The 25,028-nt window shown below is 34.7% G+C and overlaps 4 protein-coding genes across 4 annotated transcripts; 2 read left to right on the top strand and 2 right to left on the bottom strand.

Moving 5' to 3' along the window:
- Window positions 1-882: 882 nt before the first annotated feature.
- Window positions 883-8,397, bottom strand: LOC18045407 (RNA pseudouridine synthase 7). Its single transcript, XM_006436835.2, has 12 exons — window positions 8,172-8,397; window positions 7,997-8,040; window positions 7,791-7,868; window positions 7,528-7,628; window positions 7,334-7,421; window positions 6,454-6,532; window positions 6,189-6,271; window positions 5,508-5,573; window positions 4,531-4,587; window positions 3,596-3,721; window positions 2,879-3,096; window positions 883-2,083 (listed from the first exon to the last, which is right to left on the bottom strand). The coding sequence occupies exons 1-12, from the start codon at window positions 8,323-8,325 to the stop codon at window positions 1,978-1,980; spliced, it is 1,200 nt and encodes a 399-aa protein (XP_006436898.1). The 5' UTR covers window positions 8,326-8,397; the 3' UTR covers window positions 883-1,977.
- Window positions 8,398-8,500: 103 nt separating this feature from the next.
- Window positions 8,501-11,805, top strand: LOC18045406 (membrane-anchored ubiquitin-fold protein 3). The gene is made up of 4 exons (XM_006436834.2): window positions 8,501-8,696; window positions 8,789-9,005; window positions 9,761-9,931; window positions 11,484-11,805. Exons 2-4 carry the CDS (start codon window positions 8,876-8,878, stop codon window positions 11,537-11,539), a joined length of 357 nt encoding a protein of 118 aa, XP_006436897.1. The 5' UTR covers window positions 8,501-8,696; window positions 8,789-8,875; the 3' UTR covers window positions 11,540-11,805.
- On the bottom strand, window positions 11,777-14,624 carry LOC18045405 (glutamate-1-semialdehyde 2,1-aminomutase 2, chloroplastic). Its single transcript, XM_006436832.2, has 3 exons — window positions 14,344-14,624; window positions 13,645-13,818; window positions 11,777-13,233 (listed from the first exon to the last, which is right to left on the bottom strand). The coding sequence occupies exons 1-3, from the start codon at window positions 14,524-14,526 to the stop codon at window positions 12,166-12,168; spliced, it is 1,425 nt and encodes a 474-aa protein (XP_006436895.1). The 5' UTR covers window positions 14,527-14,624; the 3' UTR covers window positions 11,777-12,165.
- A 6,925-nt stretch (window positions 14,625-21,549) lies between these two features.
- LOC18045404 (protein TAPETUM DETERMINANT 1) lies at window positions 21,550-24,302 on the top strand. The gene is made up of 4 exons (XM_006436830.2): window positions 21,550-21,587; window positions 22,266-22,508; window positions 22,676-22,789; window positions 23,726-24,302. Exons 2-4 carry the CDS (start codon window positions 22,406-22,408, stop codon window positions 24,073-24,075), a joined length of 567 nt encoding a protein of 188 aa, XP_006436893.2. The 5' UTR covers window positions 21,550-21,587; window positions 22,266-22,405; the 3' UTR covers window positions 24,076-24,302.
- The last annotated feature ends 726 nt before the right edge of the window (window positions 24,303-25,028 follow it).

The following is a 25,028-nucleotide window of genomic DNA, read 5'->3' as shown; positions in this document are numbered from 1 at the left end:
TATAATTTGCATAGTGTCAAATGACTCGAAAGTGGGTATCAAGTCATATCTAAAATGGCCCACCAAGATAAATGGATGGTGGTACTTCAATCCAAAAGATTATGTACGCTAAATATATGATTTAATTTAGATTTTACTTGCGAATATTCCCCATTAATCAAAGTACAAAACCAAATAGCTACATATTATTAGCCTCCTTTGTTTTCACTTACCATAGAAGCAAAGGAAAAATCTTGGAAGGGATTTCCACTCTGCAATAATTTATTGCATGTATTGATGAAAAAAAATCCTGCCCACATCAACATTTGGAGATGCATGCGGTTAAATAATGTGGAGAGAAGTATCTGAAACTTTTTATAAGTGGATTCCATTACCACTTTTTACATACAATGAAAGCTTGGTGATATTCGTGCTTCTTTCATTCATAATAATGTCCTGCCCCGTTCAATAGAAGCAAATAATTAACTGTATACTCAAATTCTTAGACGATCTCTTAAGAATTTCAACCCTACAAGTTTGTATTCTCATACGGTTGCAACCATGGTGAATGATGAATGTATGGTATGAAAATGCTTAGATGTGGACATCTGCAGTTCACAAAATGTGGACTCATCTTTTTACAACACCGAAAAGAATCTTTATATCTGTACAAAGGGTGAGTCAAAGCTTTTAAATCAATGAAAAAGGATGAATCCACACGTTTGCACACGAGCATGAATCATAATTTATATCAATGTCGATACCAAATCGAGAGTGACTGGTTACTGAAAGTTGCTTTTAAATCAATGAAAAAGGATGAATCCACACGTTTGCACCCGAGCATGAATCATAATTTATATCAATGTCGATAACAAATCGAGAGTGACTGGTAACTGAAAGTTGTGCGTTTGAAGATAATCATTGGTGCACTTACTAATCACAGAGAGGGTTAATAATACACAAATGCATCATTGTCAAGGAATTCCAACAATCTAACTATGTACGTGGGTACTCTATCACGATGCATAAACAGTGTAAGATTAGGCACCTTTGCAACATAGACTTACAGAACGTGAAAGTTTTGATGTCACTGTTCATCTCTGGCAAATGGCACACATCAAATAAAACAAAGGCATTTTCCAGGAAAGATATTTTTGAAGAGTAAGCATGCAGGCCAAAACCAAATAATAATAATATTTCACCACTAAAGGAGATATTTTCAACTTGCCCAATCGCATGCCTTAGGTAACACACAAATTTACCTCCCACCCAATGGCTCTTTCCATGAGTGAAGTGAGCTTTCCATTAGAGGTCAGTTTATTTTGAAAAGTCCCCGGTTAGTCTCCATCAAAGTGTCAATCACCGCATCAAAGTGTCAATAGCTGTTCCCTGTCATCTTCTAATATGCATTTGTTAGTGGAGTTGAATATCAAACCCAGTTGGTCTCCATCAAGCACAAATTGCTGTCATCCTCTTAAGCTTTTGTTACCGCACTTGAAACCTAAATTACTCGACAACTCAATGTAAAAAGCATTAAAGCAATAGTATAAGAAGCACGAAAGCAATGCTGTTTGTCTGTCTGTCTGTCTGTCATTCTAGAAAATCATTGTTATGTAATGTTGATTCTTCTGTTCCAAAAGTGCAGAGAACGGGACACACTAACTACATTTGTTGTGCTTATGAAAAAAGACGGGAAAATGACATAAAAGTAATTGTATTGTCGTCCTTTAATGTTCATTAAAAATCAACGGTGACTAAATCCGCCGCATGCATCTAGTTGAACAAGCTATAGAAGACAATTTGCAGACCACCTTCAAGAGAATGAAAAATTGTGCATAAAACCGTACCTTTCAACTGCAAATTTACAACTGAAAAAATGTTCTCAAGCAAAATCCTTTGGCCCTTGGCCTTGGCATGAGACCTATTACCCCGCTAAACAGAGAACTGTAGAATTTTTCTTTTTCCCAGAAGGAAATAAATTAAAAGAACGGGAGAAAATTATAAGCTAAGTGTTGCCCAATCAGGATAAGGGCATTCATATGTCCATCCAGGTCCAGAGTATCGAACACAATGTAACCACAAGCCCTCTTCATGTCCTTCGTATCTACAGTTACAAAAGCAATGGTCAAGAGGCGGCTGAAAATACATCTACCAAAATAAACATGAGATAAAAACAGTCAGCAAGAGAAATCATATCATATCATATCCATATAGCTCGATTGGGGTACAAAATCTTTGGATTCTGCAACTGAACAATAAAGAGTTAAAGCAAGCAAACTAAAATCTCCAGAGAAAGCTTGCCATGTTGCTTCTAGTAACATGATTGAAATGCATCAACTTTCCAGTGTTGTGTAGAGGAGACTTTTTATGATTCTATACACAGATCTTCACCCTTGATCCAAGCAAAACCACTACAGGTCGTACCTTGCAATATTAAAAATGTGATTATGTTTCCTACTTACAATACGAACACATGGTGTTCAACAAGCAAACCCAAACATATGCTCTGTGATGGGCATGTGACATTGGATTAGGTTTCCAGTAAGTATTAATGACAGATTTCCAGAAGTTGCTCATAGATTCACTTGCATTTCATTCCCCAGGTATTTTTATTACCCAAGGAGAACCACAAACTTCCCTCTTGTCGAGATCAAAACTGAAAGAAATAACAGAATACCGATCCTGCTTGAATCAGCCCAATTTTGACAAGAAAATGTGTAGAAAACTCATCTGATCTGGGGGAAGTAGGGAACCATAATACAAAGTAAATTCTATCTTAACAAATCAATTCTCATTTGGTTTGCTTTATCCTATGATAGCATTACTAATGAAGTTTGGTACTGTCTCATATGGCCATAACACAAATCTTCTAATGAGTTGGAACTTAAAAGCCTCTTACCCTTTTGGAGCCAAATTTGGACAATTTGTACAGATAGGATCAATGCTGAAATCTTCACTAGAGCTCTCAGACTTATCAGAAGAAACAGGTGGTGGAGAATGGTGTGAATAAGCAGCAGCTCTATCAGCACTCATTCCTTCGCGATGAGTAACGTGTTCACAGAGGTAAAGCATGTCATTGGCTATTGGATAGCCTGTATATTGCAAATGCACACGTATCTACAAAGCAAGAAAGTTTGAAGTCAGAAAAATTATGCATTTATTGCAACCTAATCAATTCAAAGCTTCATCATTTATTTTCATAACTAAATAAGTTCATTATATTTCACAACTAACAGCTTAAATAAAAAATTCAAGTTATCTAAAAATCAAAGTATGCAAAACTTGTAATCATTGCAGACAATAATATTAAGAAACTACAGAAAAAATGTACAACTACTTCAGTACATCACTGTAACACTGAAGAGTATGCAAAATTACTAAAATTATCAGAAAAATAGCATGCAAGTGATCTATTAAGACAAATAATGCTACAAAAGGTTTAATGAAACTCAGCGACCAATGTTAACAAAAAGGTACAAGTATATAGTGAAGTATGACATATTTTAAATGTGCTACAGAGAATCTGAAAGGAGCAACAAAATCCAGCCAGAGACTTCATTCTATAAGGTGTTACAAATAATATAACACAACACATATAAATTGTAAGTTATCTTACTTGATGAGTTCGGCCAGTGATTGGTTCGCACAAAACAATGCTATGAGTTCCGTTGGTACTAATCCTGGTAAACTTTGTACAAGCAGCCTTTCCCTTCAAAGGCGTATCACCAAGGGAGTCACCAGACTGGAAAAAGCAAAAGACACTTATAGAATCAATAAAAGCAAATACAGTTCTCTTTGACAAAACTCTGATGCCTGATTAGACCATTAAGCAATTGATGAAAATGCATGACGGGAAAATTTTTGGGTGTATTAGAAATTTTTCATGAAAAATTGCTTTCAAAAGCACTAAAAACTTATGCTACAACCAGAACTTTATTTCAGAGTTGCAACTACAAGCATCATGCTAAAAAATTGCATTGTGTGCTGACTGCTGGAGTTTGCATACTTCAAATGCTGATTTCTACCTCAAGCGAAAGAGAAAAAATAAAACAAAATAAAATGTGCATCACATAGAATAACTTGGTTTTAGCAGCCGGAAACAATAACTTTTCGAGAAAAGAAGACAAATCATGTAACTTTTCAAGTACAATTTTTCGGTAACTGCTATGCAATCTTATAGCAAAATGGCAACTTTCAGACCTGAACCACATTCTGCAAGAATTATCAATGACCTACTCATTTGTTACTACCTGTAAATATGAACAGACAAATGCATCGACTTCTTCCCTAGCTGCTTATTGGAAAAAAGTTTCAAGGTCCGGACTCAATATTACATTTGAACTTTCATTTAAAGGAAAATAAATAAACCGTAAGACTAAATACCTACCAGTAGAAAACTCAAAATCAAGCATACACTTAATGTCAATAGTGAAGAAAGCACACAAGTAGAAATCCATCCCTCAATCCCTCTTCTAGTCCTATCTCTATTCAGTCCCATTGTCAACAGAAACTATACCACTACAATTACAAGGGACGAACAAAAATCCTCACCTCTGCAGTGCTCCTTCCTGCACTAGCATTATAATTTATGTTTACATCAACAACTTGCTGAAAAGAATTAAAAAAAAAATTGAAAAGAAAAAAATGTCAGATGGGGCATGAATCTCAATCATAACATGACTAAAAGGATAATTAGCAACAAATTCTACTAATGTAGTGTATTGTTTATATGAAACCTTAACAAATTATCAGCACTACAAATGGCAGATTATAGATTATATAGGTTTGTCTGAATCTTATCCTGCCAATCAATTGCAGCCAAAAACGAAACTTCTATAATTAGGCTGCAATTGTAACATCCATCTTTTGCCTTACACTTATTATGGATTCATCTCTTCCATCAGTCAGAATTCAAACATGTAATTGTGAAAAACAAAATGAAAAAGTTACAATTTTCAAACATGTAAATCTAGTTTATGATGTTTTAAATAAATGTATAATTCCAAATGACGATGTCTAAACAAAAAGTTATGCAGAATAAAGCTTCCCACTCATACAATTAAAAGTTTAAAGGACATTTTCAAAGGGGATAAAACATCTATCGCATATTATGTGAAGCAAGGGTCGAGCACAAAAATGCAAAAATTCACAAGGAGAGCTCAAGCAAAAATAGTGCAAAAGGTTACAAGGGGATCATGCTAGGAAGAAGCAAAAGTAAACAGTTTTAACACCAAAATGAATACTATATTGCTGGTATATAAATGGATACAAGAGTGCTGGAATATAAATTACTAGACTTCCATTGAAAATCGAAAACTTATAGAAGAGCTTTTCCATAACTTTAATCTATTTTTGCATTCTATTAATTAGAGCAAGCTCTAACCACACTTCATGTAAGCATCTTACGTCTACTTTACCCTCCTTAACTTTTATTGGAGGAAAATAACATGCTGTTCACATGTGGGTTGAATCACCATTGAAAATTCAATGTGGATTACATTAAACGCCTAACAAAATCAAGAAATTACCTCACCCTCTGGAAATACCCCATTGACCCTTGCAATATAACGTTTTATCACCTTCCCGGCTTCAATCTGCAGCGATTACAGTAAAGTCTCACATAGTACGAAAAACACTTATTTTTGCAAAATATAACAAGAAAACACTGATTCTATTACCTAAAGACAGCTCTAACAACTATAGCACGAGGATAAAGTATTGAAAATAAAAATTAAAAAAAAATAAAGAGAAAAAAAAATAGTTGATGCCCCAAATCACATTCTATTATATTCCAGTCAAGGACTATGCAGTGTGCACTACATGCCATAATCTCAAGGTCATCTAGGCTCTCTATAGACTGTGCATTAAGACCCTCTAGCTGTATTGTTAATACATTCAAGATTCTTAACTTTGAGCTGTCACCTATGCATTCCTAAAATTTGGCATACATAGTCAGAGATATTATACGTGCAAATTAACAAGCTTCAGTATTAGAACAACTGGAGTTGGAGGACATCTTTACAGTGGATAGACCAGCTTCACATTAATCATGCTAGATAAAACTCAAGATATGATGAACGTGCTGAAGCACATTCATGTATAAAGTAAAAGACATGTAAGACCATATATCTTGATACGCTTCTTATTGTAAGCGATTCAAAGCAAAAGCAAACTAGTTTCTCAGTGAAGCTCCTTCACACAGTGCATACCTGTTGTCTAAAAAGGTCAGCTTTAGAAGCATTTCTAGCCAAGATAAGGAGTCCTGAGACAAGACGATCTAGTCGATGAACCGCTAACACATTTGTGTCAAGGAAAAGATAGAAAACCTAATTGCAGTATTCTTTATAATTAAAAGGGAAACAGATTGAGATAAACAAAAAGTAATTCATTTCCAATCAAAGTAGAAAAAACCAGATGACATGATACGTGTATGGTTTCAATATTTACTTCCATACGTAATACATCTTTGGATACGAAATAGGGGTGCCAAGTCATGCTCTGCCTGAAGAATTCCCACAACCGTGTTCTTCCGATATTGACCACATGGATGCACCTATATAACATTTAAAACTCACAATATAATACATGAAAGAGCAAACGAGGCTAATACATATCAGATATAGGAACTGGAGTGAACTTAATGCTACCTCCTTACATAACAGATAAGGCACAAATGTAGAGTTTCATAACTTTTGCGCACAATGGACTAGATGTAAAAAATCCCATCCTAAGAAAATTTGATCATCCAATTAATCATGGTTATCTGGATCAATGAAAAGGTAAAACTTTAAGAATTTAGAAGAACCGAAAAGGTAGAATTTCTTGTCATAAAGTTAACGGATAAATTCAAAGCTCGCTTAATAAAAAAATCTTTGAAAAAGTTTCTCCTAGACATCAATGATATAATTAAAAATTCATGACAAGCAAAATCACAAATAATTTAAGAGTCCCTCCAACTCTCTATCCAGTGGATGGGATTTCTAATTGCAACCCTATGCATGCAATAAATATAGATGAAGATGTATGGGTAAAGCTACATTGCTACATCCAGTGATATACAAAAGTAAGCTTTCAATAATTTTAGCACTAGTCCATGCTAAAAATCAATAGACATGAACCATGGGTCAAACAGGGTTCCCCAAAGTCACCAAACTTTAATTTGAGAAAGGCCAAACAGTAGCTATTAAGTGAAAAGTGCATCCAAGCACATGGAAACAAAGAAAGAGAGAGGTTGAGTGTTAGTGAAGTTAAACAAGTTATGAATGTTTAACTACAATGTCAAGTTCCAAGATTAATGCTTACGGTGAAAGCAGAACATCAAAAGAAGCACATCAACAAATTATAACCGACTTACAGGAACAGATGGCGGTTTGCAAACAGTCAATACATCTGGTTCTTTCTGAAGAATTGAAACATCCCAAGCCATCACTGGTGGTTCATGCCTACAACCTTTGTAACATCAATGCAAGTTTTACAATTTTTAAATAAATAAACCCCTTTATCAAGCAAACAAAATAATTCTCAACCTACTTAATGAGCCAAACAAACCTGTGTAAGAAGTGGCTAATTTTTTGCGACGATTTTACTGTGTATGAAACCGGCACCATCTCTTCATCAACTTGTATCCGTCCACATTTGACAGCACTTACCTGCAGTGTTCATCATATTCATAAGCTTAACTGCTAGAATTAAAAGACGAATAATAAGACACTAAAACACACAAGAAAATACAAATAAAAATTGCATAGCCTGATGCGTTCAATGTGCCAGGCTTAATATCTATTCACGAAAAGGGATCAAAGTAAGCATACATAGTAATCATAAGGTCGGCCTTTGAACTCCTCCGCGAACAAATCAACAATTGTTTTTCCAGCCCAGCGATTCTTTACCTGGAAACGACCTTAACAAACTTAATCAACTCAAACCATCGCTAGGGTTTAAGACCAAAATTACACATTCAAGAATTGCATATATTTTTAAAGGAAGTACTTCAACGCAACTCAAAGAGAGAACTAACATGAGAAATGAACTCGAAGTAGTACGGTTTGACGTTGCGCCTCCCTGCACAACTCCCTCCAAAATTTGAGTTATTCTTTTAATTTTTTAATTAATTTTTTATTTTCTTAAATAAAAAAAATTAGAAACAGTCTAAATGAAACAAAATTGACTATTTCAATTAAAATTTAATTTACCGTCGCGAAAAATGTAGTCCTCTTTCACTGGTGGATTTGCTGGCGTTTGCCAAACAATCTCCATGTTGTTATTACTGTTGCCGTTGCCGTTGCCGTTGCCGTTGCTGTTGCTGTCGTTAGCCTTACTCTTTTCTTCTTCTCTCTTCCTCTTCATTTTTTTTCCTTTTTTATATTTTCGGATTGTATTTTTGAATAGTCACTCGATAACGGCCGGAGCTAGATGTAGACAACGAAAAATGAAACGCTATCGTTTAAAGGGAAGAAAGAAAAAACATCATCATAATAATAATAATAATATAAAACGACGTCGGCTCGATGGTTTCCAAATCCCGTAAAAAGTGTCGTTTTTAATTATTATTGTGTCGGTTTGCTTTGTGAACACTTTGTCTTCTTCAGCTCACCAGCAACAACAAGCGCCGATCCTTTCAGAACAACCATAAGAGGAAAAAAAGTATATTTAAATTAAATATTACTTAAATTAAAAAAGGAAAGTTTTAGCTCGATCGTCAGCTAAACAGATACAAGGTAAGGTATACTGTACTTTTTTCCGGAATTTTTAAGAAATCTTTTTGGATAAATAATAATTATTATTATTTATTGAATTTTACCTAATTCAGAGGCGGGCAAGATCTGATGAGCTGGATCGAAGAGGGTTCAGTGACGTGGAAGTGATTGATTCGAGAATTTGAAGTCAAGTGAATCAAATGCCGGACGAGGAATTGATTGATATAAAGTTCAGGTTGTATGATGGGTCCGATATCGGTCCTTTCCGTTACTCGTCGGCGTCAACGGTCGACATGCTTAAGCAGCGAATCGTCTCTGATTGGCCCAAAGGTTTAATCTTTAATTCAATTGTCTTTAATTAGTGAGCTGATCAAAATTTTGAAAGAAAATGCAATGATATAGTACAAGAATGTTTCAGTACAATTTCATACGTTCACTAGTTTTGATCAATAATTGGTTAAATTTCAAAGCCATGCTAGCTAATACGTTCACTAGTTTTGATCAATAATTGGTTAAATTTCAAAGCCATGCTAGAAGTTCGTTACGAAACATTCTTGTACTATATCATTGCATTTAATTCGTTCACTAGTTTTGATCAATAATTGGTTAAATTTCAAAGCCATGCTAGAAGTTCGTTACGAAATCTTTGTGAATGTAAATGTTGTTGTTCTTGTTGGAATGGCACTTTTAGTTGTGCGCGTACACAGAGAAAAATAAGCGGGTTTTGTTAGAACTGTGTGTATGATGCATTGATAAGAGTGTAACTTAGTGGAAACTTGACAAAAGTTCCTGATTAGCAAGTCGAAATTATTTAGGCTGGGTCAATTATATGTTGTCTTCTTGAAATTGTGAACCTTCCATTTGATGAATGGTGTGATTATATTACTCGAAGCATTAAATTTTGATTATATAGTGTTGGCTTTGAATTGATATAGGCATGTTATTGACGCAGAAGATGGAGCGCAAGCAGTTGAATTGATTTAGAAGAACTCTTTTCAATTTCATTTCGTTTTTAAATTTGCTTGTGTAATAATCTTCTTGTGTGTTCTTTCTTCTCATTTTTTTACCTATTTTAATTTCCTTAGGCAAGACAATTGTGCCAAAAGCAGTGACTGAAATCAAATTGATAAACTCTGGTAAAATCTTGGAGAATAACAAGACTGTTGGTCAGTGTAAAATACCCTATGGTGAGGTACCAGGTGGTGTTATTATAATGCATGTTGTTGTACAGCCTTCTCTAGCAAAGACTAAAACAGGTAATTACATCTTCATCTTAACAAATTGTTCTATTTGTATGAATGTACCTTTTTGTTCGTCATTGGCCTGAAGTTTAGCTTAAAAGATAGACAACTACAATGATGCATGAATAATATTTGAAAACCAAAGCAACTATGTGATGTCATGAATAATATTTGAAAACCAATTTGAACCTATATAAGTAGTATGTGGACCTTATCTGCGGATAATTGCTACGAATGTTACGGTACCCATATTTTGGGTGCATTTGGGATTGAGGTTGGGCAGCTGTAACTTAAAAGCTACAGCACTAAAGTGTTTGGTAAACACTAGCTGCTGTAGCTTGTAAGCTATGTTGATATGATTTTTCACTTGTATAATGAAAAATCTATTATATCTTTAATAATTTTGTCAAAATTATTATTTAAAATTTATATTTACTACATATTATTAACTTTTGTTTGATAGTTACAACTTTTTTTTCACAGCAGCTGTAGCTTAAAAACTACAGCTCCTCAATTCCAAACGGGACCTTTATATTACATCTCCAATGTTTAATTGCTAGCCTGTTTTACTGTGAAGGTTTTATATTATTCTGTGATTGTTTCTAGTTAGAGTACTCTTTGCAACTTGATGATAACATTAACGGTTTACTTGAACTGTAACAAGGAAGAAGAGAAGATAAAATCATATTGCAATGTGATGTAACAGGAGTTATTTGAATGGTTTAAACCAACAGAGGGTTTAGTTACTTTTTATACCCCTTCTTTATTGTGGTCAAAAGGTCCTTCAGCCCCTTTTTTCCTCTTTAATCCACAGATTTGTTTAATGTAAGAAGATAAGTACCCAAATACACATGTTAGACTTATCCTGCATATAATAAGTAGTCAAAACAAAATCAGTTTATGTGTTGCTGACCTGACCTAAGAAATGGTAGATAGCACTAAAGGTGGATGCTTTTTGGCTTCTTGTTCTCTCTTTACCTTTTGGCTTTACCTTGTGGGCACTGATTAGTCCATTTTGGAGTAATGTTGGAGCTTGATTGGACAATACTAATCCAGATATACACGTGACGCAGCAGGTTGCCAATTTCAGGTGTTCTTTCATTAAATACTTTGTACTTCATGGAGAATTTGAACTTATACAAATCGACCAATTGATGTTTCATGCGTCTGGAATAGATTATGAATTGATACAAGTTACTAGCAATCGTTCTTACCAATGTAAACTATATATGTACTTGTATGAGTACTTTTTAGTTTTCTGCGTGGACTGCATAATTGTTCCATGACTTCGTAAATCTGCCCCACCTGTTCATCACCTGCAAACATTAGAATCTGCTTGTCTTTAGATTGGCCAGCACCTATTGCATGGTTGGACTGACTTTTAGACTATAACTTATTTGCTGAGGGCCAAATGCCCTATCAAATCAAAGTTTATTATTAACCAGTCTGCTGGATCTGTATATGTTTTAAGGACATCGATTGGGTTGCCAAATTTATCTTGCAATTTCATTAGGCATTTTGCTGAGAATTCTTATCTGAAATATTTGCCATGGTTTTGTCTGAACAGAAAAGAAGATCGATGATTCGCCCAGGAAAATTGTCTGCTCTTGTTCTATATTGTGAAGGAATGAATTTTAGTTGGAAAATTTGTTTATCTTGGTTGAATGTTAATACAAGCCTTTCCTCGAGGCGTCATGTCTTCATTGTTGCTGTATTCTTGTGTACAAGTGCCCAATGGAATCTGATGATTTGCTCTTTTTTTTTTTTTTCTTTTCTTTTTCCCCCTCATTATCCTGAATTATTGTGACAGTTATCGTAGCTGTATGGGCTACCATATGTAAAGACATTCTGCAATCATTGTTCAAAGAAATGGCTCTGTAGTTGAATTACTTGTATAATGAATTAGTATTGTCACAGACAGTATTGCCATCGAGGATCATAATTTTCTGTGCATATACTAAATCCGAGCACATTATGGAAGTGACAATAATGTTTGGTCTAGCAAGAGAATGCGGAAACAGATAAAGGAAGAAAAAAGCACCAGCTGAAACACATCCTGGCTTCAACTGCAGATAATTCACTCATCAGCTGCAGAAATACAAGAGGTTTCCTAAAATTCACACATTCGTGTACTGGGGGGGAAAATTTTTCAAAAGAGGAACCGCATCTTCACCTACAAAACGGGCAGCTGTGAAATGTTAAAGAGAAGGGGTGGGTGAAGGGTGGCATCAACTGCATGAATACACACTCTAAATTTGCCTGAGAACCTTCTCAGCGGCTGTTATTGTGTGTTGAATATCATCAGATGAATGCGCCAAGCTTGTGAACCCAGCCTCAAACTGTGAAGGTGCGAAGTATACACCTTCCTCCAGCATTCCCCTGTAAAATCTTGCAAACTTTGTGGTATCACTCTTCTTTGCATCCTCGAAGTTGTAAACAGGCCCTTCGGTAAAGAAAAATCCAAACATCCCACTTATATACCCTCCACAAATGGCATGCCCAGCTTTCTTTCCAGCATCAATGATGCCTTGAGTAAGTTCACCTGTGATCTTATTCAAGTATTCATAAGTTCCTGGCTCCTTCAATCGTTTAAGGGTGTGTATCCCAGCGGTCATTGCCAATGGATTCCCACTTAAGGTCCCAGCCTGGTACATTGGGCCTGCCGGTGCCACCATCTCCATAATATCCCTTCTTCCTCCATAAGCACCAACTGGCAGCCCACCTCCAATGATTTTACCAAGAGTTGTCAAATCAGGAGTTACCCCAAAATACTCCTGAGCTCCACCATAAGCTAAACGAAATCCAGTCATGACTTCATCAAAGATCAGGAGAGCACCATTCTCTTTGGTGATACGGCGGATGGCATTAAGAAAGTCAGGCTTAGGAGCAATGAAGCCAGAATTCCCAACAACAGGTTCAAGGATAATTGCAGCAATTTCTCCTTTGTTGTTCTCAAACAGATTTTCCAAAGCCGAGACATCATTGAAGGGGGCTGTCAAAGTTTCATAGGTGGCTCCTTTAGGAACACCAGGGGAGTCGGGAAGCCCTAGGGTGGCAACTCCACTACCAGCCTTGACAAGAAATGGATCAGCATGGCCATGATAACAACCCTCAAATTTGATGATCCTCTCTCTCCCAGTGAAGGCACGGGCAAGGCGAAGCACACCCATGCATGCTTCTGTGCCTGAGTTAACAAAACGAACCATTTCTATGCTTGGAACAGCTGAGATTACCATTTCTGCAAGAACATTCTCTAGAAGACAAGGAGCACCAAAGCTGGTTCCTTTCTTCATTGTTTCACCCAAGGCTGCTAGTACCTGCAGATAACTTGGAAATACGATTATAAGCTGTGGCATACACAATTGCTAATAACTGAAACAGTTAAATGACAAATCATGAGAAAAGAAAAAAAAATGGTTGATCCACCTTTTAACAGTTCAAGGTTGCTGCACAGATTTATGCCATTAAAATAAATGATAATCTCAATTATCAAGGTCAAGTATTTCTCATTTCCTCCTAATGAAATGTATAAAAGATAAAGAATACCTCAACACTCATCAGAAACCATTTCTATATTAGAGCAAGATATGAAAAACTTTACTTTCCCTAAGAAATGCAGTGAACTCAAGGCGGCAGGGCAAATCAAGAATCACAGAAATTGCAAATTCTTGCAGCGAAAAAACAAAACCAGGCACAAATAATTAGATACCTAGGAAGAAGAAAAGAACCTGATCATCTGCGTGACCAATAATTGCCGGCCCCCAAGAACCTACATAGTCAATGTACTCGTTGCCATCGATATCCCACATGTGTGAGCCCTTGACGGAATCAAACACAATAGGTTGACCACCAACAGATTTGAAGGCACGTACAGGTGAATTTACACCTCCAGGCATCAATTCCTACCAAAAATGTTAAATGAGTTCATCATCAGAATACAAAACAACTTCTTGAACATTAAGAATATGAAAGAACTAATGCATTCTAATAGGGAAAAAAAAAATTTGAATTACACCACTGGTGGACTGCAAAAACAAGCCTGACCAACCACTTCCCATATGTTCAAAGCAAATTTTCAAAATCAAGCCACGCGGTTCAATTTTGTTACACAAATGAGCACCAGAAACAGATTTCTTGCATTAACAACATTTTAAATCTCAAGGCAAAGAGAACTTTTGATGGTAGCAACCCAAAATTTTCAAATTTCCCAGCTTGATTATTTAGTAAAAACATGAAACTGATTTGAACTTCAAGTGAACCCATATCTTCAAATCAATCAAATAACAACATCACAAACTTAATTCTCTCCTGTACCAATTCATCACACATCAATAATAAAATGTTAGAATTAGCAAGTCAGAACCCAATTACAATGAAATTAAAACTACATCAAATCTAAAAATACTAAGTGAAAGAAAATCTAAGACCTTGGCGACATTGAAAGCTTCTTCAGAGTTTTTTAAAGTGAAATTTTTCTTCTGCTCCTCAACAGAGACCGACATTTTAACACTACAGCGAGAGGATCCAGTAGAAGAAGAAAATCTCTTGGTGAGCTTTGATGAACATGAAAGCCCTAACCCAACTCCTACCCCTGTAATTGTAGCTGCCATTTTTGTGTCACTCTCTCTGATGTCTCTTTCTCTTTTCCTCGGTCAATCAAGATAAGAAACTGTAATTGTAAGAAAGCATAGCCACCTTCCAGCCTGCCTTGGCCGCTTATATAGGACAGTGGCTGAAACGGGTCGGGTTCAAAATTCAAATTCTGTCTGGGCTGGACGCCTGCATCCGGTTTCTGTTGATGAAATTATTTCAATTTATAAGCAAAATTCGTAAGCCTTGTTTGTCTTACACTTAGAAGTCTTTTTACTTAAAAGTCTTTTTAAAATTTATTTTTTTTAACTTATATCTGAATTGCAGATAATTATATCTGAATAAAAAAAGTAAACTTTGAAGACTTTTTTGTATGAAAAAAGTCTGAATAAGAAGTAAATATTATACTTCAAACCTATTTATACGAAATATACTTATTGTTTTCATTTACAAGAACATAAATGTCAAATAACTAAATTTTAGATGTTTGTTATTTATAAAAACAATAAGATATCACTTACATTTAGATATGAAAAAAAAATGTCATTCAGTCTCATTTAAACTTTAAAAAAATTCAGACTCATTCAAATTTCAAACAAAAAAAAAATGTTACCTTAGTTGTTGTTTTCTTTCTTTTTAAATTGTTACAATTACATACATACCCTTGTAGTATTAGCTTGACAATCTACTCTCACAAATATATAAGGAAATACTCTTATTAAAATTTGAGAAAATAAATCTTGTGAGCACTTAAACCCACACCATTAGAGCAGTTAAAATATGTGGATTATCATTGAGCTACATTTATTAATTGATATTCTCAACAATTTTATTTTAAGTAATTAAAATTATTAAATGATAAAATTATATTATTATAAATGATTTATTTACTTTTCTCATTATTTATTCAATAAATAAATTTCACATAATTTGAAAAGAAAATTTTTAGAATACTATTGGACAAGTGTAACATTTCTTATCTACTTATATCAAAGAATGTTGGTCAAGTTTCTTGGGCCAGCAAAATAGCACCAATCTAATATGTAAACTATATCAGCCTACTCTATGACAAAGCAGACCCAACTAACCCAACTTTCAAAAGCAACAAATAGAAGAATCCATTATTATTTTAGACCACTCCTTGTCATGGTGAATTTGGCCATCACTAATTTTATAATTTGTAGTCTCCTGTGCTTATAGTGATGGGAGACTTGAGCTGAGTTAATTTGTCCATGAGTGTTTGGTGACCAATAAAGTAAAAGAAATTAACAATGAAATGAGAGGAGTTTTTACCCAGAATTCGATCCAAGCCGTTTTCTTGGCCATTGACTTTTCTTTCAATAAATATTGGACCTTTCTTTCATTAAGAGTGATTTGATACCTGTAAATTTAATAATTTGGGCGTCTCACATTGATGATTAATTTCTCCTATCAATATTTATAGTTTTTTTTTTCTTTAGGTGATTGAATAGGTTATTTCAACTATTACTTTCATTAAACACGTGCTTGTTCATTTTTACAATAGTTACTATTTTGGGGTAAGGTTTTGATGTTTCTTAGTTAGGGATGGTAAATTGTAGACTTGGGTAGGGCTTTTACCCAAGCCCATAGTCAGGTCCTCTAAAAACTCTATAAACTTGGATGGGTTGAGCTTGAGCTGCGTCTGGAAGAGCTTGAACCAAGCTAAGGCTTTCATTAAATTTTTAAGAGTCGGACTATTAGCACCCCTTCAAAATCCGATTGAAACCACTCTTTCAATTATATTTTATTTAATACTAAAAATACCTTTTTTTTTTCTAAATGAACACTCTTTTCATTTATGAATTTTTCAGTTTCTAATATTTTCCTCACTCTTTCAGTTTTAATATTTATATTTCTCTTTTCAAACTTTATTTATTATTTAATTTTTAAAGAAAAAATCTAAAAAAAGTAAGACAAACATTATACTTATAAAATAATGAATATTTTATGGGTCTAATACAATTTTATTCCACCTATAAATTTTTTGTTTAGCAATTAGTTTGAGAATCCTTAAAAAATTATTTGCAGTGGAATAAAATTTTATTTAACTTATTTTTCCACTATATTGTATCTTAATTAATTTGTTATGTTTATTACAAGAATTTTGTTTTGGGTTAGAGGATTACTTCTTAAATTCAGATTATTTTACTGATAATAAAAGATATTTATATTGTGCAAGCAAAGTAAAATTGAAGAGAGAAAGAAAATATAAATGGTTTAATTCTGTTTATATTTGTCTTTAAATGTAATTGTAATATAATAGGGGTTTTATAAGATCAATGAAGGGGTGCCAATAGTCTAACTCAATTTTTAATGAAGCTAAAAATTAAAAATAAAACACTTCAATTAAAGATGATTATCTAATACATAATGGACTAATAGTCCAAAACACCAAATACTAACAACACAATATAATAAACCACAAACAATGTTCATAAAATATAAAATGTAAATTAATTTTTTTTATAAATCGGCTCGGGCTTCTTATATAAGTCTAGAGATGGCAAAAGTCCGGGTCGGGTCCGGGTTTGGAGCTGCCCGGGACCGACCCGGATATCAAATGTAGCTACCCGGACCCGCACCGTGCCCGGAATTTTTCTATGCGGGCCGGGCACATGCCCGGCACTATCCGGGCACGGGTTTTTTCCGGGTTTTCTCTACCCGGATTTGAGTGGTGATAACTGATGAATTTGAGTGGTCATAATATATGGGACAAAATCAGAAACGCACATATTACATATAGCTTCGAAATTCACTGATTAAAGATATTGAAATGAGGATTCATTAAAAGCCTTTTTCCCACTTGCAAACCCAACTTGCAAGTAGATGTAGAATGCATTGATAATTATGGTGGTGATGATGCTGAAAACAATGATGGCTTTGTGTCTGAGGATCTTGGAGAGAGCATGAATAAAAACCACAATGACTACTCTCATGGCTGGTTACTATCGGGAGATGAACAAGACAACGTTGAAGAAGAGTTCTGGAAGGCTGCGGAGGACCAACAACCTGAGTCTACTAAAGATGTCTGTGTGATGGAAAAAGATTTCCAATCTCAAGACCAGCATGCCCCAGATGTCAAAATATCTGCCAGGACGGGAGTTGGCTTGCAAGAGCTGCTGGAAATTATTGATGAAAGGCTGAAGACACTGGACGATTAGCAAAAGTCTCCAAATGTAGTTGAAAGGGATTTCTTTAATAAAAAATGGAGGCCTCCTCGCACAAAGGACAGTAGTGTGGCTGTTCAATAATAGTAGGATGTGTTATTGATTGCGACGCACCATGTGTTGGGATGGAACAAGGGCTAAAAAGGTATTCTCTCTTCCAAGTTCCACTGCTAATATTGTTGTTGTGGAAGGAAAGCATGTGGCATGGAGAGGGATAAGAATTTGTGCTGGAATCATTTGATACGAACAGGAAAATTGTTGAAATAAGCCTGATGAATTCATCTTCACTTGGAGGAGCATTCTGGTGCATGCTGAACCATGCTTGGGCTGGGAGAGTTCAGATGTCTGTGGGAAGCGGTTTTGTAGTTTTGTTTCGGCTTTGGTCTTTTTTCATACATCTTTGTAGTGCCTGTGAAACATCAGAAAATATTTTGTGCAAATAAAATTTGTGTGAACCGTGAAGATTTATTACTTCTAAAAATGAGAAGAAAAGAATAATTTTATACACCAAAGATCCAGAGATGAACTAAATGCTGCAAGCATCACTCGCTCGCTCCAGTCATCTCCGTTAAGTTATGACGATCAATTTAGCTCACCGCCAGACTGCTGTTTGCCGACACTTGGGAGTCGACGCGTGCTAGTCATTTTCTTTATCCGCCCCGTTTCATTCCCATTCGGCTATTCCAGTATTGGTGGAGAGACGGAGGGAGGAGGTGCCGATTCTGATTTCTGAGACTTGTCCCGAATTGGCGATTTAGGGTTGGTTGGCCGGTTGGGTTTGGGGGAAATTGGGTAAAGAAAAAATGCAATTTTCATTTTATATTTTTCTTTTTTTTTTTTTACTTAATAAAAAAGCGGGCACGGGTCCGGGTTCCGGGTTCTTGGTGCTGTGACCGGACCCGTGCCCGGAAACAGCCGGGCATTGAAAATCAATGCCCGGATCCGCCTTTTTCATGCATGCGGGCCGGATTTTACCCGGACCGCATGTGCCGGGTCCGGTCCGGATCCGGTCCGGGCGGGCTTTTCTGCCATCTCTATATAAGTCCTTAATCATACCCCTTCACAGTGGGTTTTAAAAATTTTAGCCCATGCTTATAGCCTCATAATGAGGGTCGGGTCAGCCCAAACTTTTCTTGCCCACTCCACTCCTAGAGTTTGTAATATATATATACATATATATATATATATATATATATATATATATATTGAGTGATGATACAGCCACAAATTTTTGTATAAATTTATCTTGTATAAATTGATGGACCATTAATTCATTGGTTAAATAAAAATATAAATTAATAAAAATAAATCATGTAGACCAAGAGATATTTAACTCAACTAATGAATTAATGCCACATCAGTTTGTACAAAATAAATTTGTACAAGAGTTTGTGGCTATATTATTACTCTATATTTTTATCCTAATGGAGTTTCAATTAGTTCAAATAATAAATAAGTTTTTTTTTTATAATATTTCATATTTGCTCTAAACTTGTATGTTTAGGTGAAATTTCAAGAATTTTTTTTTAATTTTAGTCATAAGATAAGACAAATTCTCCCCTATATATATTGCCACAACATTTGATATATTCTTATTACTAATAATATTATTTCAACAACAATATTTACACAAAAGAATTTTACAGAATGACGACAGAATCAACTTTACACCCTGTCAAGGTTAATGTTAATTGAAAGAAAAAATAAAAAAGGATTATCAACTAAATTTTCCTAACATATCAATTCACCATCAAAGTTTATGATAATTGTATTTTACTATATAATATTTCGACTATTATTATTTTATCACTAAAACCTTAACAATATTAAAATTGCTAAGGTAATAAGAATATTTGCGAAAGTTCAAGCTGAAGTTATTTTTCTATTTTTTAGTTCTTTTTCAAATATTTATTTATTTTCTCGAGACATGATTTATGAGTTTTCTTTTCGTTCTCTTTATTTCACTTATTAAAAAAATTTTATATTAAAAAATTCCCAAAATAAAATTTTAGATTTTCTGACGAGTGACAATAATTGAAAATTTTTTATTCTTCCTTAAACAAACTAATTCATGATATTATTTTTACTTTATGCTTCCATGAAGAAACTAACTCATGGTATTATTTTTACTTGTACAAACAAATCTCTCCTAAGTTGTAATCTCCTCCCTTTAATTATTTAAATATCAATATAAAAAAGAATACATGCATGTCACGAGCTCATAGCATTTGACATATTCATATATATATTTATTTATTTATTATTATTATTATTATTGAATTTGGTCAAACAAATTCATGTAATATCATAGAAAGCGAGGATTCAGAATTCCAATGACATTTGTCTTTGGTCAGCTCCCGATTGCCCAATTCACTGATTTAGTAAGGAGGAAACACGAGTCATCCTTACTGTAGCTGTAGGCCTAAATTCGGCAACATTCAATTTATTGCAGTGCCTGCGGGCTGCGGCCTCATCACTGACCTCTCTGCCCCAGCACGCCCCCACATTAACACCCTTTGTTTTTTATTCATCACACAGCACATTTGCTTTTACCGTGTAGTGTGCTCAAATAGAAATTGCTTTCGGTATCATTCTTCTCCGGTGACAATTTTGGATTTTTTCAAATTATTTGTTCATAATTTCAAGCCTTGTATGGATACAAAAGTTGGCAAGATTTTTCCAATCTTTCAATTTTTTTTGAATTGGATTTGTAACATGGGCCAAATTTGCATATAAAATAGTGAAAATCAATTAAGAGGCCATACTTTTGACATAAAAAAAAAAAACTAATCATCACTCAATTCTTATCACAACATTGGTCAATATGAGATTCACGTAACGAAAATATCTTTCTTCCACTCATTTACATTGAGAAAATAGAGAGATGTTTCTTAACCTTACCACAAATGTTGCATTAGCAAAATCTTTTAAACTACTTACAATCTTTTATATTAATTGTATGTAAAATTATGAAAAAAATTAACGATCCAGCCAAGTATCATAGCCACTAGATCCAACCAGTTCAACGGTTATAATTAAATAAGGATTAAAAATACGAAGGAATAAAGAGATGATGACATTCACAATGCTGTATATTAAAAATATGGTGATAAATTTGCGAATCATCACCAAGAATGATTTTTACAGTTACGTGATCTAATTAATAAAAGGTTGACCCTCCATTTTCACCAATTGATTCTTCCCCGGCATAGAAAGCAAACATTGATATAATAAAATGATATGTTAGAATTTATTATTTAATAAAATAATAATAACCCAACAATTAATTGATACATTTACATGCTCTGAAGGACATTCCAATGGAGCCTGCGGATTTTGACTAGAAAGCATTCGAGTATCAAGAATAACTATAAAAGGTAAAATGGATGAACATCGATAAGTCAAGTTAAGAAAAGGTAATTTTCATCAATGCGGTAAAAATGCCCTAGTTTACGGTAAAAATTTATTGCATAAGCTAAAACGAAGCACTGGTCCCAATTCTTGCTTGAATGAATGCAAATGAAAAAAATTGAGGAAGAAACATCCCCAGGCCCAGGCGTTTCCTATTTCCATGTTAATAATAATATAATATTACGTTTAAATTTCCCTAATTTTTAATCTCAAAAAAAAAATTTAATTAATTAATTACATCAACATCATTCCTGTCCACACCGCAGCCGCACGTGACGTGCTGTCTCTAATCATACTACTCATTATTATTTAATAATAAGCCAGTAAAAACTCGCCACGTGCGCAATACAACCATCGTTACCGCCAACGCAATTCCTTTTCTGATCCATAAATCAACTCTTTCTCTCTCCTTAAAGGCACGGGCCTCGGTGTTGATTGATTGAATCTTCTGTTAGATCGATCGCTTTGCTCAACATTTACAGGTGATTTGTCTTGCCCTCTCTCTCTCTCTCTCTCTCTTATTGTTATAATAATAATAATTATTATTTTTATTATATGTTTAAGTTTATTAAAAGAATATTTAGATTAAATTAACTGGATAATAATAATTGCGTATCGATACTTTTTACGGTTCAGTGTTTAAAGTTGTCCATTTTTGGCCTTTACAAAATTTGCTCTGCCGTTTTTGTCTCTGTAGCGTTCTTTTGTTATACGTTTTACTGTTGCGTTCCTGGTTTGTCGACTCGACTCGACTGTAAATTCGGCTTCATTTATGATTATTTTATTTTTGTTTTTTTAAGCATTTCGAATTTTATAAAAAAAACGCATCGTTTTTGGCGGAGCGAAAACTGATGGAGACCTGAGACTTTGAAACTCTGTGTTTACGCCTTACACAAATGGTGAATGTTTGTTTCCTCGCGTGTGCTTGATGATCATTTCTAGGTCTAGTTCGCAAAATCGCCGTCGTTTTATCGTTTTAGCAAATTCTTTTTTCAGCTTAAAAGCTTTTTGTCCCACTCGTGAGTGAACTTTCTACTTTTCTAAGTCAAATCCACACCGCTAGTCTCTCATCTGACGGCATCTAAGCTTTTCTTTTTGACCGATGTTTGATTTGATGGTATAAATGCTCACTCCTCACTTGACTCTTCTTCGATGCACAGAGAGAGAGAGAGAGAAGAGCTCGTGAGTGAGGAACGTTGATTCAAAGGCGTGTGAGTTGCTTTTTTTTTTTTCTCCACCGGGTTGGACTCAGTACTGTTTTTCTTTATCTCCGAGATTTCGACTCACTTTTTTGAAAAAAATGAGAGGCTCTTTTATTATGAACCGGCGGTTGTTCGTCGTTGCGCTGGCTCTGTTCGTTGGAATGCTTCTCGCTCTCGCTCTTGCTTTTCTCTCAATCTCAGGTTCGTAAACTTTTCATGAACATGAGGTTTTGCATGTTTCTTCTTCTTCTTCTTTTTTAAATAATTATTATTCTTTGTCCGTTTGCGTTAATTAAAAAAATAAATATATTTTAAACGGATTAAAATACCTTTATTTATTTATTTCAATATTTTGTTGTTTGTTGCAGGAGATGATGATGACATGGGTATTATCAAGCGCGGTCGTTTCATTAGCTCGAGCTCAGAGGGAGGGAGCTTCCCGCTTCTTCATGGTTCTCATCGCAAGCTTCTTCTACGCAGTGGTAAAACGAAATAAATAAATAAAAATAAGACCAACAAACTCCATTTTTGATCTTTTAAGTTTTCTTTTTCTTCTGTGGGTCATGAAACAAGACGAATTTTGTTATGAAACGTTGCTGAGATGATGCGTACGATTTGCTGTTGTGTGTTTTGTGGTCGGATTGGCCCACGTCTTTTTTTTTTTACTTCTCTTATGCTTGAGTCTAAAGTGCGCCGTTAGGGTTTTAGATATTGAATGAGGATAGCTATTAACTAGTTGTACTAGTAGTGGTTCTGCTGCTATTTTTTGTTTGGCAAAAGTTCTGTTGCTATTGAGAGAGTATCTTTTTTCCTTTTTTTGGATGGGATCGGCGGATCGCCGATCATTATAATAATATATCCTATCAGCAGCTTTCATCGCCTGCTTTTTGTGTGACCTTTCTGCTTGATTCCTGTGACTGATTTGCGCACCGGGTCTCATGCGTGCATTAGCAAATTCTCATTTTTCTTGATACCTTGCATCTGGGTTGGGTTCTACATGAGTGACTTTGAATGTGAAATGAAGAAAAAGTGATTGAATTTTCATTGTTAATTAATAAAAAAAAATAAGAGAGGAGCAAAAGGCATTTTCCTTCAATCGTATTAGCCTTTTTTGTGTTGCTTGTGTCGCTTTCTTTGCATCCCAATAATTCCTGTGAATCACCTCCTAAAAGTGTATTTTGTCTGTAAATGCTTCCTGCATTGGTGGGTTTTGTCCTTGTGGGTCTTTTTCTTTAGCATTGGAAATGTTTCTCTTTTATGCAAAAGTGTCACATGTATTCAAAAGCCATAATAGTAGCTGGCTATAACCTTTTAAGCCTTTCACTATCTCTCAATTCATTATAATGTCCCTGTTCTTTTGTTTTTTTGCTAATGTGCCTAGTGCCTAGTGCCTAGTTTAATTAATTAAACAATAACAGCCAAAACCAAAGCAGCAAAGAAGAAAGAACCAGAGAGATGGGGAGAGAGATGCACTAAAGAGGACATTGTGATCACCCAGGGACCCACTGGGATTATGCCAAATGGCATACCAACGTACACCGTTGAGATCATGAACGCTTGTGAAACTGGGTGTAATATATCTGAGATTCACCTCAACTGTGGCTGGTTCAGCTCTGCTCATCTCATCAACCATAAGATCCTGAAGCGCCTCAGCTACAACGACTGTCTTGTTAATGAAGGCAAGCCTTTGGTCAGTGGCGGCACTCTCAAATTTCAGTACGCCAATACTTTCCTTTACCCTCTGACCGTTTCATCCGTAGTTTGTTAAATTCTTAGTAATTGAAGCAGCAGCAAATTAAAGAAACCTTATTATAGATAGATGATCGGTTGGTATATAATACTCAAATTGCCCATGTGTAGTTTTGTTGTTATGCTCTTGTTACATTGCTGTAAAGGGTACGGACTATGGTCACAAGATAGAGATTTTGAATTTTGGGTGTCAGCTATATGCCTATATCTGTTGTATATAGAGAGAATTAGATTTTGTTAACTGTGATTAGGAGAGCAATAGAATTTGCTTCTATTGTTGTTAACTGCTGTTTGGTTTATAATGTTCATTTTATTTTCATTTTAATTCCTGCAATTTTGTGAACTTTTCTATACAGCCCTTGAGCTGAGTTGACTGCCCCTTATCTGTGTAATGAATCAGTCACTAAAATTGGTCAATTATGGCATTAAACAACTATTTTAAATTGACAAATGACACTAATTAAAATGGACAATAAGTAAGCAATCTAATCTTTTTCTAGCTCTGCTATATTTTTGTTGTTAACTTGATGGACACAAAGATAACAAGCAAATTACAAGTGATTAGTTTTATTAAAAAAATTATATTCTTTATTTCCTCTCTCCTTGGTTTCAACAATTTTCCTTACACATACGTGTCCAGACATATGACCCTCACAAATGAGGGATGTCTCTACTCTATTCAAATTTCGCAAGTGACAAAAATTTATAAATTAACTTTACACAATTTTTTACTTAATTGAGAGAAGTTGAATTTATGAAAACTCGAATCACAGCTCTCATAGTCCTTCTTAACTTTAAGAGTAATGATTTACCACTGAGCTAAAATCCTAGTGGCACTAAACTTCAATGCTTAATTTCCTTTTTAAAAAATAAAAATGCGTCACATATAATTTAACATTGAGGATGCACTTTTCTTTTTTACATTTAAAGTGTAGAGGTGTATAATCCTTTTAAAAAGGATTTCATTCATTA

Source organism: Citrus clementina, unplaced genomic scaffold, assembly GCF_000493195.1.
Source record: "Citrus clementina cultivar Clemenules unplaced genomic scaffold, Citrus_clementina_v1.0 scaffold_4, whole genome shotgun sequence".
NCBI classification, from domain to species: domain Eukaryota; kingdom Viridiplantae; phylum Streptophyta; class Magnoliopsida; order Sapindales; family Rutaceae; genus Citrus; species Citrus x clementina.
This window is presented reverse-complemented; position numbering and strand designations above follow the sequence as displayed.

Excerpts from the sequence above, each read along its gene's own strand:
- LOC18045407 (XM_006436835.2), bottom strand. The coding sequence starts at position 8,325 with ATGAAGAGGAAGAGAGAAGAAGAAAAGAGTAAGGCTAACGACAGCAAC. Across the intron at positions 7,422-7,527 it reads ATTAGCCACTTCTTACACAG|GCATGAACCACCAGTGATGG; the intron begins GTTTGTTTGGCT and ends CAAAGGTTGTAG. Across the intron at positions 6,272-6,453 it reads TGACTTGGCACCCCTATTTC|CGGTTCATCGACTAGATCGT; the intron begins GTATCCAAAGAT and ends CAAATGTGTTAG.
- LOC18045406 (XM_006436834.2), top strand. The coding sequence starts at position 8,876 with ATGCCGGACGAGGAATTGATTGATATAAAGTTCAGGTTGTATGATGGG. Across the intron at positions 9,006-9,760 it reads CGTCTCTGATTGGCCCAAAG|GCAAGACAATTGTGCCAAAA; the intron begins GTTTAATCTTTA and ends TAATTTCCTTAG. Across the intron at positions 9,932-11,483 it reads TCTAGCAAAGACTAAAACAG|AAAAGAAGATCGATGATTCG; the intron begins GTAATTACATCT and ends TTGTCTGAACAG.
- LOC18045405 (XM_006436832.2), bottom strand. The coding sequence starts at position 14,526 with ATGGCAGCTACAATTACAGGGGTAGGAGTTGGGTTAGGGCTTTCATGT. Across the intron at positions 13,819-14,343 it reads AAGCTTTCAATGTCGCCAAG|GAATTGATGCCTGGAGGTGT; the intron begins GTCTTAGATTTT and ends CATTTTTGGTAG. Across the intron at positions 13,234-13,644 it reads TTGGTCACGCAGATGATCAG|GTACTAGCAGCCTTGGGTGA; the intron begins GTTCTTTTCTTC and ends AGTTATCTGCAG.
- LOC18045404 (XM_006436830.2), top strand. The coding sequence starts at position 22,406 with ATGAGAGGCTCTTTTATTATGAACCGGCGGTTGTTCGTCGTTGCGCTG. Across the intron at positions 22,509-22,675 it reads TGCTTTTCTCTCAATCTCAG|GAGATGATGATGACATGGGT; the intron begins GTTCGTAAACTT and ends TGTTTGTTGCAG. Across the intron at positions 22,790-23,725 it reads CAAGCTTCTTCTACGCAGTG|CCAAAACCAAAGCAGCAAAG; the intron begins GTAAAACGAAAT and ends AAACAATAACAG.